The sequence below is a fragment of the Xyrauchen texanus genome, chromosome 42 (assembly GCF_025860055.1).
Source record: "Xyrauchen texanus isolate HMW12.3.18 chromosome 42, RBS_HiC_50CHRs, whole genome shotgun sequence".
Lineage (NCBI taxonomy): Eukaryota > Metazoa > Chordata > Actinopteri > Cypriniformes > Catostomidae > Xyrauchen > Xyrauchen texanus.
Window position 1 is genome coordinate 13,003,802 of NC_068317.1, and position 12,366 is coordinate 13,016,167.

At 37.7% G+C, this 12,366-nt stretch overlaps 1 protein-coding gene across 1 annotated transcript in view; it reads left to right on the plus strand.

The window, feature by feature from the left end:
- LOC127634864 (transcriptional activator GLI3-like) overlaps positions 1–12,366 on the plus strand; it is a 171,114-nt gene that overhangs the window by 21,266 nt on the left and 137,482 nt on the right. Inside the window, exon 2 of the mRNA XM_052114588.1 lies at positions 6,217–6,390. Within this exon, the coding sequence (XP_051970548.1) occupies positions 6,258–6,390 (133 nt within the window). The 5' untranslated portion in view covers positions 6,217–6,257. The remainder of the gene's footprint in view (positions 1–6,216; positions 6,391–12,366) is intronic.

A 12,366-nucleotide genomic window follows, 5' to 3' on the forward strand; every position in this document is an offset into this window, starting at 1 on the left:
AGGTCAACAGAGAATTGTCTTGGGCAAAGTGTACGGTAACTCAGATAACCGCTCTGTACAGTTGTGGTGAGAAGAATATAATCTCATTATATTGCTTTACTAAGATGCGGGATGGCACTGTTTTGGCGGCACGAAGGGGACCAACACAATATTAGGCAGGTGGTTTTAATGTTGAGGCTGATCGGTGTATATATATATATATATATATTATTATTATTATGTATTTATTTCCACAGCTGTCAAATTTGTTTCCTGAAACAACAACCAATTATACAGAAACATTTTGTGTTTGCAAAATATTTTTTTATATAAGTATATTTTACCACAGAATGTCTCGATTTGCTAATCAGAATCAAGTATTCGAACTGTGTAATAAATTATTAGTATCATACTAAACATATAGGCCACTAAACAGTGTTGATAGCACATATTACGAAAGGATCTTTCAACTGCATTTCATAAAAACTATTTTTTTTTCGTTATCAGTGAGTATATAAAACATTAGTACAGTACTTTGATTATTTATCACTTTATGCAGATTTACATAAGTATATAAAAACCTTCTTAGTCTTAATTAAGTTTTTGTTAGACTAATAGCGCTAGGCATTCTTGATTTGTGCGAATATAAAACAAATGTGGTTGCAGAATGTTACAGTTAACCAATCAGAATCAAGAATTTGAGCTGTGTAAAGAATCATTTTTATCATATTTGATTTTTTCCATACCATAATGTTGTATATATCAAAGTACAATAGTATTACCATCTGATATATGCTACCACTACTGTGCTTTCAGGCTTTTACCTTACACATTCTGTTTGTCCGTTCACATTAGGCCTTGAATTAGATAGTTTGGCGGCTTTCAAACAAACAGCTGAACTTGCATTTCCCCCTTTTCATTTGTCTGAGATAATAAAGCGTGCAAACCATCTGACATGAGCTCTGTGGCACAGCGTGGAAATGAGTCTTGTCAGGAGCATTTCTGAGATGGCTACACAACAGAAACTTCTTGGCTCTGGGGGAAGAAACGAAGAAGAAAAAAGCTGCTCCTTCATTTCGCCACGTCTTTTGGGTCTCTTGTTCTCTGTGTCTCTGCTTTCCCCCCTCTCTCAGCTTTCAAACCAATGTGGGGCAGAACAAACAAACAAACAAGGCATCTAATAAGCCAAGGAGCCGGTGCTCACGAGAGGTTTGCTATTGTCATGCGTTCTTTCTTCTGCTCTTATCTACTGAGCAGCAAGCGCAAAAGAGGGACCGTGTAAGCATTAAGATTACATCGTTGCGTGTTTGTTACACAGGAATGTAAGACGCGGCGAGCTCAATTGCCGGTGAAAGTCATTTGTGATCCCTCGCCGGCTCCTCTAAAGCATTTTAAGTGGAAAAGGTTGTATGACACTATGCGTAAAGAGAGAGAGGAAAGCTAATCTTATTAGCGCACTGTGCTCAATGCTCACTGGTGGACCGTGTGGCTGGGACAAGGGAGCTTGGCTCACTTATCCTTTAAACAGCCCTTTTTTGCTTCAAAACCTTCCTATACTTCTGTCTCAGTTTCAACAGATACTGTTCACCAAGAGGAAAGCTTGTTTGCAGGTGGTTACAGGGCAGTGGATCGCAAGGATGGCTTTGGAGAGAGTTAATAGAAATGGTTTTAAACATCGAACATTCTGGCCTGTTGATAGCTTTGTAAATGAGCTGAAGGATAGAATAGAGTTAAACTCTATTGACAGCATCTGTGGCAAAATGTTGATAACAACAGAAAATAATTTAGACTCTTACTTTGTTGGATTGTCTGTTGCTATACATACATTTTTGTCCCCCCAAAGGAAGTCAAAACAAAAGGACTTAAATGAGACATTTCAACAGCATTTTCAAACTATTTGCAAAAGGTTACAAATAATGTGTGTATTTTGCCTGTTGCCAAATAGATTCTCGTGAACTGATGTTGTGTTGAGGTTGAGGCATATTCTGTTGGGATCAGAATCAGTTGGGGAAAAAGCAAAACTTTAAAAACATTAAAAACCAAAACCCCAATCCTAAACCTAATCATCAGTGGAGTAAAAATCCACATTACACTCATCATTGATTATACAAATGCAATTATTTCCTGGTTTCAACCGAGATAAGAACCTGGGTCTCCCATGCTGCTGACGCAACATAATTGTGGTCACGCCATAAGGAACTTCATATGTTCCTCACATATTTTCAAGTGGAATGTCTTCTGAGGTACAGCTCTGTAGTGACATTTATCCCTCAAACCCAAAGTTTTACACCCCAAACCCATCATTTCATAAACCAAAACCCCAGTTTCTCTATACAGAAATTTCAGCCTTGAACTTTAACCACAGTCTGAACGCTATCATTAGTTTATACTCAGAAGCTTTCTTTTAACTTTTGACTATGAGCTAATATTTGCCCTGGAAACATTTCAAACAAAACACTCAGTACCCTGTTTTAAACTAACCCAGTATCACGTACCCACTAAACCCAAAATCTGTTCTCTTGACCAGTGGCGCCTGCAGCTGTACGGCTGTACACACTGTGCGTACCATGAGTGATCTGATTGACCTGAGAATCATTTAACATTTACTCTGAAAATATTTCACCAATCATGAAATGTGTCCCGTAATTCTGTTGGCTGTTTAAAAGAACTAGCAATGCCCAATATGCGATTTTATGCGAAAATAATTATTTTGGGTTGGCTTTGTTCTGTGAATTGGCCAAACAGGCTTGCAAAACAGTCTGAATCGATTCGTGATTCAGTACAATTTGTATGGTACCAAACGTGTTTTTGCATCCGCTCGCACTGCTTTTCTATAGTTAGGGTTATGTCTTTTAACAGCTGCGTCTCGTTTCACTGTGTTTTTAGCATCTATCACGGGAGCGCTTCGTTTTTAGCCTCTGTGTCAATTTAAAAAGAACTTCAACTGTCTCAAGACACCTGTGTTCTGCTCTATTTATTGTGCTCTATTTTGCTTTTTAAGCGTGAAAATGCATCTTTCTGAACGGTTATGAGAAATGCTTTAGCCAATAGTTACATGACTGCTACTCATCCTAAAGAAAATAAAACAAATGCTTATCTCAGTCACCAAAACTGAATGCTTTGGTGTTGTTTTTTGCACAAAAGAAAAAAATCTCCTGGGGGAGCATGCTCCCGGACCCCCTTAGATATAAGGTTTATTAGGCAGATTTCTGTGCGTACCCTCAGATGAAATACTGCAGGCGCCCATGCTCTTGACCTTTAAATTAAAACTAATCCGCTCACCTGCACACCAGAGACTATGAATCCAATCACAAATCCCACCGTATAGAAACCGCCTTTGGTTTATAAGAAGTATGCTAGTGAGAACCATGTAAAACCTCTGAAAGGAAATGATGTTTACATGATGACAAGGTGAAGACAAACACCTTGAAGTTTGAATTGTATCAAGCTGAGTCAAAACAGTATTTCAGTTGTGACTTTGATGTACCATTCATAGCTGACTTTCAACTCCTAGCTTTTGTCAGCAGAGCATATAATTTATGTTAAATTGATTTGCTTAATATGCTTAAAATAAGATTTTTTTTTTTTAGAAGGCTGAATTGTGGTATTTTAAACCTGGTTAATCACTTCTCTTTTTTGTGAGAAAGGATTATGGACCAGAACACAGAAAAAAAACACTCTTTCTCTTTCCCACAGCTAATTGGGTATGGGACACTGTTAGAGCAAGGAATAAGCATTAATATGAGAATTTACATTTATTTTGGGAACAACTGTCACCAAACAGTGGTTTTAATGCATTCTAATGTGTGGTTTAACATCCTGACACTTACATTAAGGCCATAAACGTATCATCTGTTCATTGTCAGCGCTACTTAACACTGTGTTATTGACATGCACACTATAAAGTACACCTGTATGTAATAAAACTACAGTGTTGAATTTCATTGGGCAAAAGAAAATGACTAAATAATCTCATCTAATGAGCAAATAATCAACTGTGTAATCCAATGGGAAAGAAAAATCACAAATTAGATCTAATATTTTTCTCTTCTAAAAAAAAAGAAGAGGAAATTTGGGATGCACTGTTACAAAATGTGTGTGCCGAGATTAATATGCGATTATTTATATCATCATCTACCAATACCAATAGTATGGTGGTTCTGCTTTTACAATTTTACATTTTGCAACTACAATTTATGTGGAATATGTGGAAGAGATAAAAAGATACAGGATATAAGTATAAAATAAGAGAGAAAGAAAGAGTGTTGCTGAAGGGTGAAGTTGGGTGGAGAAGCGTGGAGAATCAGGATTCCTGAACACCTGTGGGATTAGGTGGCACAGGCCAGGTCAGTGGGATTATGGGTGAAAAGGTCCCGGTTTTAATTGCTGCAGTTGTACAGCCGGCCGCCCCATGGAGCACACAAAAGACATGTCAGCTATGCTTGAGTGGACACAATTTCACCGTTTTTGCTTGTCCACAGGAATGTGTATGTCCCGACTCTCAATCTCTTTTCTCGTCTCTCCACACTTTTTCCTCTTTACCCTTGCTCCACAATCAGACTGTGTAAACCAACTTTTGGGACATTTTTACACTTTTTGACACACATTGCCAGGTTTCAACAGTTCCACAGTTACTAACCAAACAGATTTGCCTGACCATCCTCACAAGAATTTATGCCAACATTTATTCATCTCCATTAACAAATCAAAAGGCTAAAAAAATGTCCTTGCATGCAAAACAAACAACCAAAAGGAAAAATGAAAATAAGTCTTGATAATTGCATGGTTGTTCCATTTTTTTCTGTTTCGTAAACCAGGATTGTTAGCAGATGTTGTATCAAGCTGAAAGTGAACACACACACTCGAGCGGTTGAGGAAAAAAGTCCCTAAACAAACAAAGCTAACTGTGTTTGTCTGCCCCCCTTCCCAGATTCAAGCACTCTGAAGTTGAATAGCTGTGTTGTAAATCCCAGACAGCTGCCTCTATATTCCCCTTGTAACCTACTCCTGTCAGAGACTTAGAAAACGATTAGAAATGTTGTTAGACCATTTCAATAATTCTGTTACAACAAACAGAAAGACTGAACATTTACATCAATTATAGATGATTTGTAGATTCACAAATGTGGAATTTGCTTAATGTAAATATGCATATTTCAAATGTGTGTATTTTTAACTTGTCATGTCATATTCCAGTGTGAAATGGATTTTGAGAATCAAATTTGACTAACTAGTAAATCTGTAGACCAATTTGTCTCTGTATCAAGGCATTGATAGGGGGCCCAGAACTTTTAATGTAGCATTTTGGGTGAACCCAAAACCATCAAATTAGGTTTAAAGGGATAGTTCACCCAAAAATGAAAAATCTCAGATCCAAAATGTGTAGGCCTATGACTTTCTTTTTTCTGCAGAAAACAAATGAAGATTTGTAGAAGAATATCTCAGCTCTGTTGGTCCATACATTGCAAGTGGATTTAAAGCTCCAAAAAGCACATAAAGGTAGCATAAAAGTAACCCATAAGTCTCCAGTGGTTAAAGCTATATCTCCAGAAGCGATATGATAGGTGTGGGTGAAAAACAGATGAATATAAAAAAACATTTTTTACCATACATCAACACTTTCACTTTCACATTCTGAAAGTGAAAATGTAGATTTGTAGTAAAAAAAAAAGACTTTTATCTGTTTCTCACCCACACCTAGTATCATATCGCTTCTGAAGATATAGCTTTAACCACTGGAGACTTATGGATTACTTTTATGCTGCCTTTATGTGTTTTTTGGACATTTAAAGTTTTGTCCACCATTCACTTGCATTTAATGGACCTACAGAGCTGAAATATTCTTCTAAAAATCTTTGTTTGTGTTCAGCAGAATACATAAAGTCATACATATCAAGGAATGCATAAGGGTGAGTAAATGATGAATTTAAATTTATGAGCTATCCCTTTAAGTAAAACACTATCTTTCTGAGTTGTAGAATTGGGGTGATAAGGCCTCTTAGCACTCTGATATTCCCAAAAGAAATCTTAGACAGGCAGTCATGTGCAAGGATTTACAAATAATTATTAATTATCTGTTCTTGGACATCCATAATTGTTATTAAATTCTTAAATGTGTAATGAAAAAACAATTAAGCAGCTTCTGTTTTGAAGATTGAAGATCAGTGTCATGCATAAAGGTCTTTCCCAGACTCATCTGCATTCTTCTTACTTTTGACCTCTTCCTTGAACCTGCAGGTATTTTGTCTTGATGTGGTACTGAGGAATGCACAGTTGTCATGGAAACCCAGTCCCAGACCAGTTCTGCAGCAGAGAAGAAGAAGAGAGTGGAGACCATCGTAGCCACCAAGAGTGCATCCTCCCGCACAGACATCAGTGAGAAGGCCGTGGCCTCCAGCACTACCTCCAATGGTACAGCTTCACCCCTTCAACTTTAGCTTTTCTTTCTTTAGTTTTTAAACCATCAAACCCAAACTTCTGTCCATCCTCTATTCCATTTCTGTTTTTATTGTTTTAGTGCTTCATAAAATGTATTATTTATGCCCTATTGATGGAAATATCTTAAATATTTAGGATTCCTGCAAGGAAAACCAGGTTATACCATTTTATGGTTGATCAAGCTGGATTTTGGACTTCGTAGCAAGGTTTTGCTGGTCCAATAGGGTCTAACCAGCTCTAACCAGCTTGATCAAGATGGTCTTCCAGATTGAAATCGGGTCCACAGCTGATAGCCCAGCTGATCAACCATCTAGGCCTATTTGTATATAATGGTTGTAGCTTGGTTTTTCAGCAGGGTTGTATCAATCACTCTCCTTTCTCACCATCTTGTGATGAAAAAGTCACACAAATGTATTTGTGTATGCATGCATGTGTGTTTTTGAGTGTGTGTCTTGGTTGATGAGTGGTTTTAGTTTTGTACCACTCCATATGAGAGCCTCTGGTGAAATGGCAGGAAGTCAGAAAAAGAATTTCCTTTTTTTTTTTGTGAAGGAGGGCATCGTTAATTGTTCTTATGAGCTCTCTCTCCATCTCTATTTCACTGTTATTCATTCCCAGATGGCCAGCTCTCTTTCATTAATTAGAGGTGGGGCGACGGGTTTGGGGAGGGGTTGGGGGGCAGAGATGGGGGATAGGGCTTTTACTGTTGAGGAAAAATCATGGATGTAATTTGGCTTACTGATTGTGGATTTTTCTCTGTAATGCAAGGGTAATTACTCCTCTGAACAACATAAGGTTTGTCTTGGAAAGTTTGCTGCAGCGATCATCTGGCCAAGATTGCAGTCCTATACTCAGGGGAGAAAACCAGGGGTTCACTTCTAAATGAAAACCATCACCCTCAACATGCCACAAGACTCAAGCTTAACATTCCAAGCAAACTGTTTATGAAATAGTAAGGCATGACAAATCTTTCATCCATAATAAGTTTGAACATTTCTAATATGCAGATCCAAGATATGAAGGATTATATCAGCTGTCAGAGGTCATGTGGCACATTCATTGTGCCTTTTTGAAGGATTACACCCAGAGGAAAATATTACTCATTCATAGCTCAGGAGACTTAATGAAACTGTTATTTTATCAACTTTGTCTTTCTTCTAAAATGTCTTAGGATGAATAAAGATGAGGCAGTTATTGACATACAGTAAGAGCATAGAGCTATAACAATAATGTGGATGGCATAGCTCAGATAAGAGCTCGGACTTTTGATTGCAGACTTTGGTATTTTGGAAAATCTGTGAGATTTTCCAGAATATTTCTCAAAAAGTGAGACATTGCTGAAATCTCTTCTGAAACTCTGGAGGAGACACATGAGAGATTACAGGGGGCTTTTTGTCAAGAGAAAATGTTTTATCATTTGTTCTCTCATTTTTGTCTGGGAGGAATATTCCAGGTTCAGTACAAGTTAAGCTCAATTGACAGCATTTGTGGCAAAATGTTGACTATCAAAAAACACTTTTTTTTAAAGTGTAATACAATCACTTATTAACCTTCTCTGTGTAAAGTTATAGACAATTTTACAACTTCTTTGCCATGGCGATGTAACAGCGTAAAGTCTAAAATGCTAAAACGACCATATAAACAACGATTTAATCGATTTCACAGCACAAAAATACACAAGTTTAACCGGATAATTAATGTTAAGTGCTTTATAAAATTATTAGCTTCACATTTCTGGCTTTCTAAAACCTCCAGAAATGTGCCCCATTCGCTTCCATTGGAAGTGCCTTACTGTAACCTCAGAATTTGCTCTCTTTTTAATTTTTTTTAATTTCTGTTGTGATCAACACTATGCCACACAAGCTGTCAACTGAGCTTAACTTATATTGAACCCAGAATAGTCCAAAAGAGATCTCATTTGTGATTTTTCATTCCTGTGGGCAGAGCAAACCATAGAAGTTGTTTTGGAGGCAGAATGTGATGGAAATTCTTCTAAATTCACATACCAACATAGTAAACTTTTACAGCGTTTTCTAAAGCTCTGATTCCAGTAAGCAGCCCTGACCGCAAGCTCTCAACAGAACCATAATGAGCTATCCATCACAACAGACCCCAGACCTGCTCCCCGAAGGGCCTTACCACAGCCATAAGAAAGCTTACACATTCCTGGTGTGGTTATAATTACCTTGCATTCTCTTGGTCTCCCAATACTCATAACCTCTTATCTGATGTAACCTAAACCCCGTCAACTTTAACCCGTGATACCCGGGCCGCCCCCTCAACACTAACAAAAGGCAATTGTGAGCAGCCCAACATTGGCAGCGGTCTATTGTCCCTCCTCTTTCACAGACCCAGGATCAGCCAGTTATGGTGCAGTAATAACCTTTACCTTCAAGATAAACACCAGAACTAATCCTAGATCAGTCTTGGCACGTCCCAGCAATGTGCAGAAGGGGAAACCCCAAATAATACAGCGAGAATGTGGTGGTGGTGCAGAGCTTAAGTTTAAAAAAAAAGAGATGAATTACAAGCTTGCCAACATTAATGATTTTGAGAAAGAGTAGCTTCTAAGGGAACAAAGGAAGCCAGGTGTTTGATAAGACTTTATTTCACTTGGGAAAAGATAACAGATTCATAGTATTTTTCAAATTAATAGAAGAAAAAATGCAAGTATTTCTAGCCACACTGCTGGTATAAAAAAAGTAAGTCTAGTCTCTTTGCTGGCTTTTGACCACTTTTAAGCCAGTCAGACTGGGAGACCAATTGGAGACCAGCTTGGACAGGCAGGGAGACCAGGTTAAACCAGCTAAGACCAGCAAAGGGATGGTTTAAGCTGTTTCTTAAGGTTACTAACACCCAATAGTGCAAGCACATTTCTCTTTTTCAATTTTCTTCTCCTTTATCCTAATACTTTTCTTCCTTTCCGCTTTCCAAAGTTATGAAAAAGTTTAGCCGCGCTGTGTAATTGTGCAGGCTTGGTGGGGAGCATTCCCACATGGATAGCTAAAGACTGGCACAGGCCTGCACAGCATTCATCTGCGGACCCGCTCCCCCGGCCTGACAGCTCAAAGGAACCGACTGTGCCACCACAAAGGCCTGATTGGTCCTCTTTGGAAGGGGTGAAGGGAGGGGGGCTTCCCTCCTCCTCAGCTCACATCATTTGCTAGGCAGGTGGACCACAAAGTCCCCTGATTCTATTGTTGCTGCCTAAACCGTGAGAGGGAGAGAGAGAAAAAGAGAAAGAAAGAAAGAAAGAAAGAAAGAAAGAAAGAAAGAAAGAAAGAAAGAAAGAAAGAAAGAGAGAGATGTTCATACGCTTCGGCTGAATAAATCTGGTCGTCATGGGATAATTTGTTAATTAAAAAGGAGAAAGGGGCAAAAAGGCACCCGCCATTCAGAGAGGACAGTGGGACAGAGGGAGAGAGAGAATGAGAGTGCAAAAGAGTTTCAGGATTGTTGGTTTGATGTACTTTGTCATGGATGCCACAATGATGAAGTGAACATGAAGGAAGGACACATAAGGAACGGATGGAGAGACAGAGGAAAAAAAAGGAGGGAAGAGTTTGGATTGTCAGGCAAAGATTGTACAGTGTATTTCTAGAGGTGGAAGTTCTGCTCCTTATAGGAATAGTTAACACTGTATGACTTTTTTCTTATGTGGAACACACAAAGTGTCTGTTAGCACCCTGTTGCAAGTAGCATCTGCCACAAAGTGCAGCCCAATAATCTGGTGAAACCACAGACATATATGACAAACCAAACCTCAGGTGTCGCTGCAGCGGCCTGTGTGATTGTGTATCGTTGTCTTAGCGACCGCGGTTGGAATCTGCATATTGTCCCACTCTTTTTCCCATTTGATTTCCTGTTTCCACTCTTAATATTTCATTTAATACTACTTAAAATAATTTATAAAAATGTATATAAATGTTGTCACTGTGATTTGGTCACAGTGAATGTCAAGTACATTAAATTGTGGTAATACAGTAACCATGGTTTATTTTGTGGTTACTGAAAATTCACCACAATGATGGAGAAATCATGGTTACTGTAGTAAAACCCAAGTTATTTTTTTCTAAGGTAAGGTTAAGATTAGGTTTAGGTGTAGGCGCTAAAGTAGCGTGTCTGTGTCTGCCTAAATAAACACAATAAACACACTGCAGTGATGTTTAGAAATAAGCCTAACATGCTTCCAAATACAGAGATAAGGTGCAGTTTACTGAACAGAACTAATGATCTAAATTCTTTCTACCCTAAAAATTTTGTAACATAACTAAGAACTCATTCAGGACTTTAAAAAGTTGTGAAATTAATAGAGCATGATCTTGCTTAGTTTAATTCAGCATTATATATTATTTGGCCTGTGGAATATTGTTCTCGTTTTTCACCTTAATAATTACTAGAAACTGGTTTCCAAACTTCTCTTCTAATTGACAGATTCATCCAAATCTTACCAGCATCCTTTAGTGTGACAGTTCAGCCATAAATTAATGTTCTGTCATCATTTCCCCGCCCTCCAGACATGTTGTTCCAAACCTGTGTAACTTTCTGCATTTTGTGGAACCCAAAAGATGTTAGACAGAATGTTGGAGACTGACAGTCTCAGTCATGATTCCCTTTAAAATATGGAGTAAAAAACATGCAGTGAAGGTAAATGGTGACTGAGGATAACATTCTGTCTGACATCTTCTTAATTGTGTTGCATTAAAGCAAGAAAGCCATATAGGTTTGGAACAACATGAGGATGAATGATGAAAGAATTTCCAATACTAATAATAATTATTATTATTATACTATTAAATGATGATTATTATTATTATTATTATTATTATTATTATTATTATATTATATGTTAAATGTAAATTATGTAATGGAATATTGGGATTTAAACATCCATTATGTTTCATATGAAAGTAACTAGTTACTCGCTACTTGAGTATTCTTTTAATTGGATACTTTTTTACTCTTACTTGGGTTTACTTTTAAACATGCCCCAACAATAAAGGATACACTGGTGAGAAGTTACCTTCCAGCCCCAAGACGGGAAACCTGGCTAAGAAAACCGAAAGGAAATTTTAGCTGTGGCAGTCACAGTTATTTTATCAACATGGTTAAAAGCAATTCTTTTGAGGACACAAAACATAAGAAAATGTATGACATCAAGGACTTTATCAACTGCAATTCCACTTACAGTATGTACGATGTGGACTGGAATGCCCCTGCAAATGTTTTTACATAGGTCTTACCAAGAGGAGGTTAAGAGAAAAGTGGCATAATACAGGTACCCAATACACACTGGCAACACAATCTACCCAATGGCTAAACACTACACCCAAGCCGAACATGGAAATGACAGCACTTTGAAAGCATTGGGTATAGAACAGGTGTCACTTGGTACCAGGGGTGGAAATAAGTTGAAAAGACTAAAGCAGCAGGAGACTTACTGGATACAGACATTGAAAGCTCTTTTGTATCCCAGTCTCAATGGGGACATCGATTTTTCTCCATTTCTATAATCATGGACTGAACTTGTATATTGTGTTCTTGATTTTGGTCTCGAGGTCTGATTTGTATGGTAATGTAAAACTGTGCCTGATTCTATGTGTAAATTATTATTATATATAGTTTCTTTATACATACATTACATTCTTTGTATTCTGTTTTCTTTATATTGCAATGTTAGTATGTTTAAGTGTTAATTTTTTTTATTATTATTGGTGTTACATAACTTCAGGCCTCTAGATTTATGTTTCCAAAATTTTTATTGTACTTTTGCTTGATTAGTTTTTGGCTACACTACCCACCTCTGGTCTCAAGAAACGCAAGAGCCAAAGGCATTTGTTGTGCCATTTATGTAATCCATCTTTGTGGTCTACTTCAGAGCTTTGGCGAAGGGGAAGGTTATCAGTGAATAACAATTTAAATTTGTCTGTGTTTTGTCATGGAAAGCTC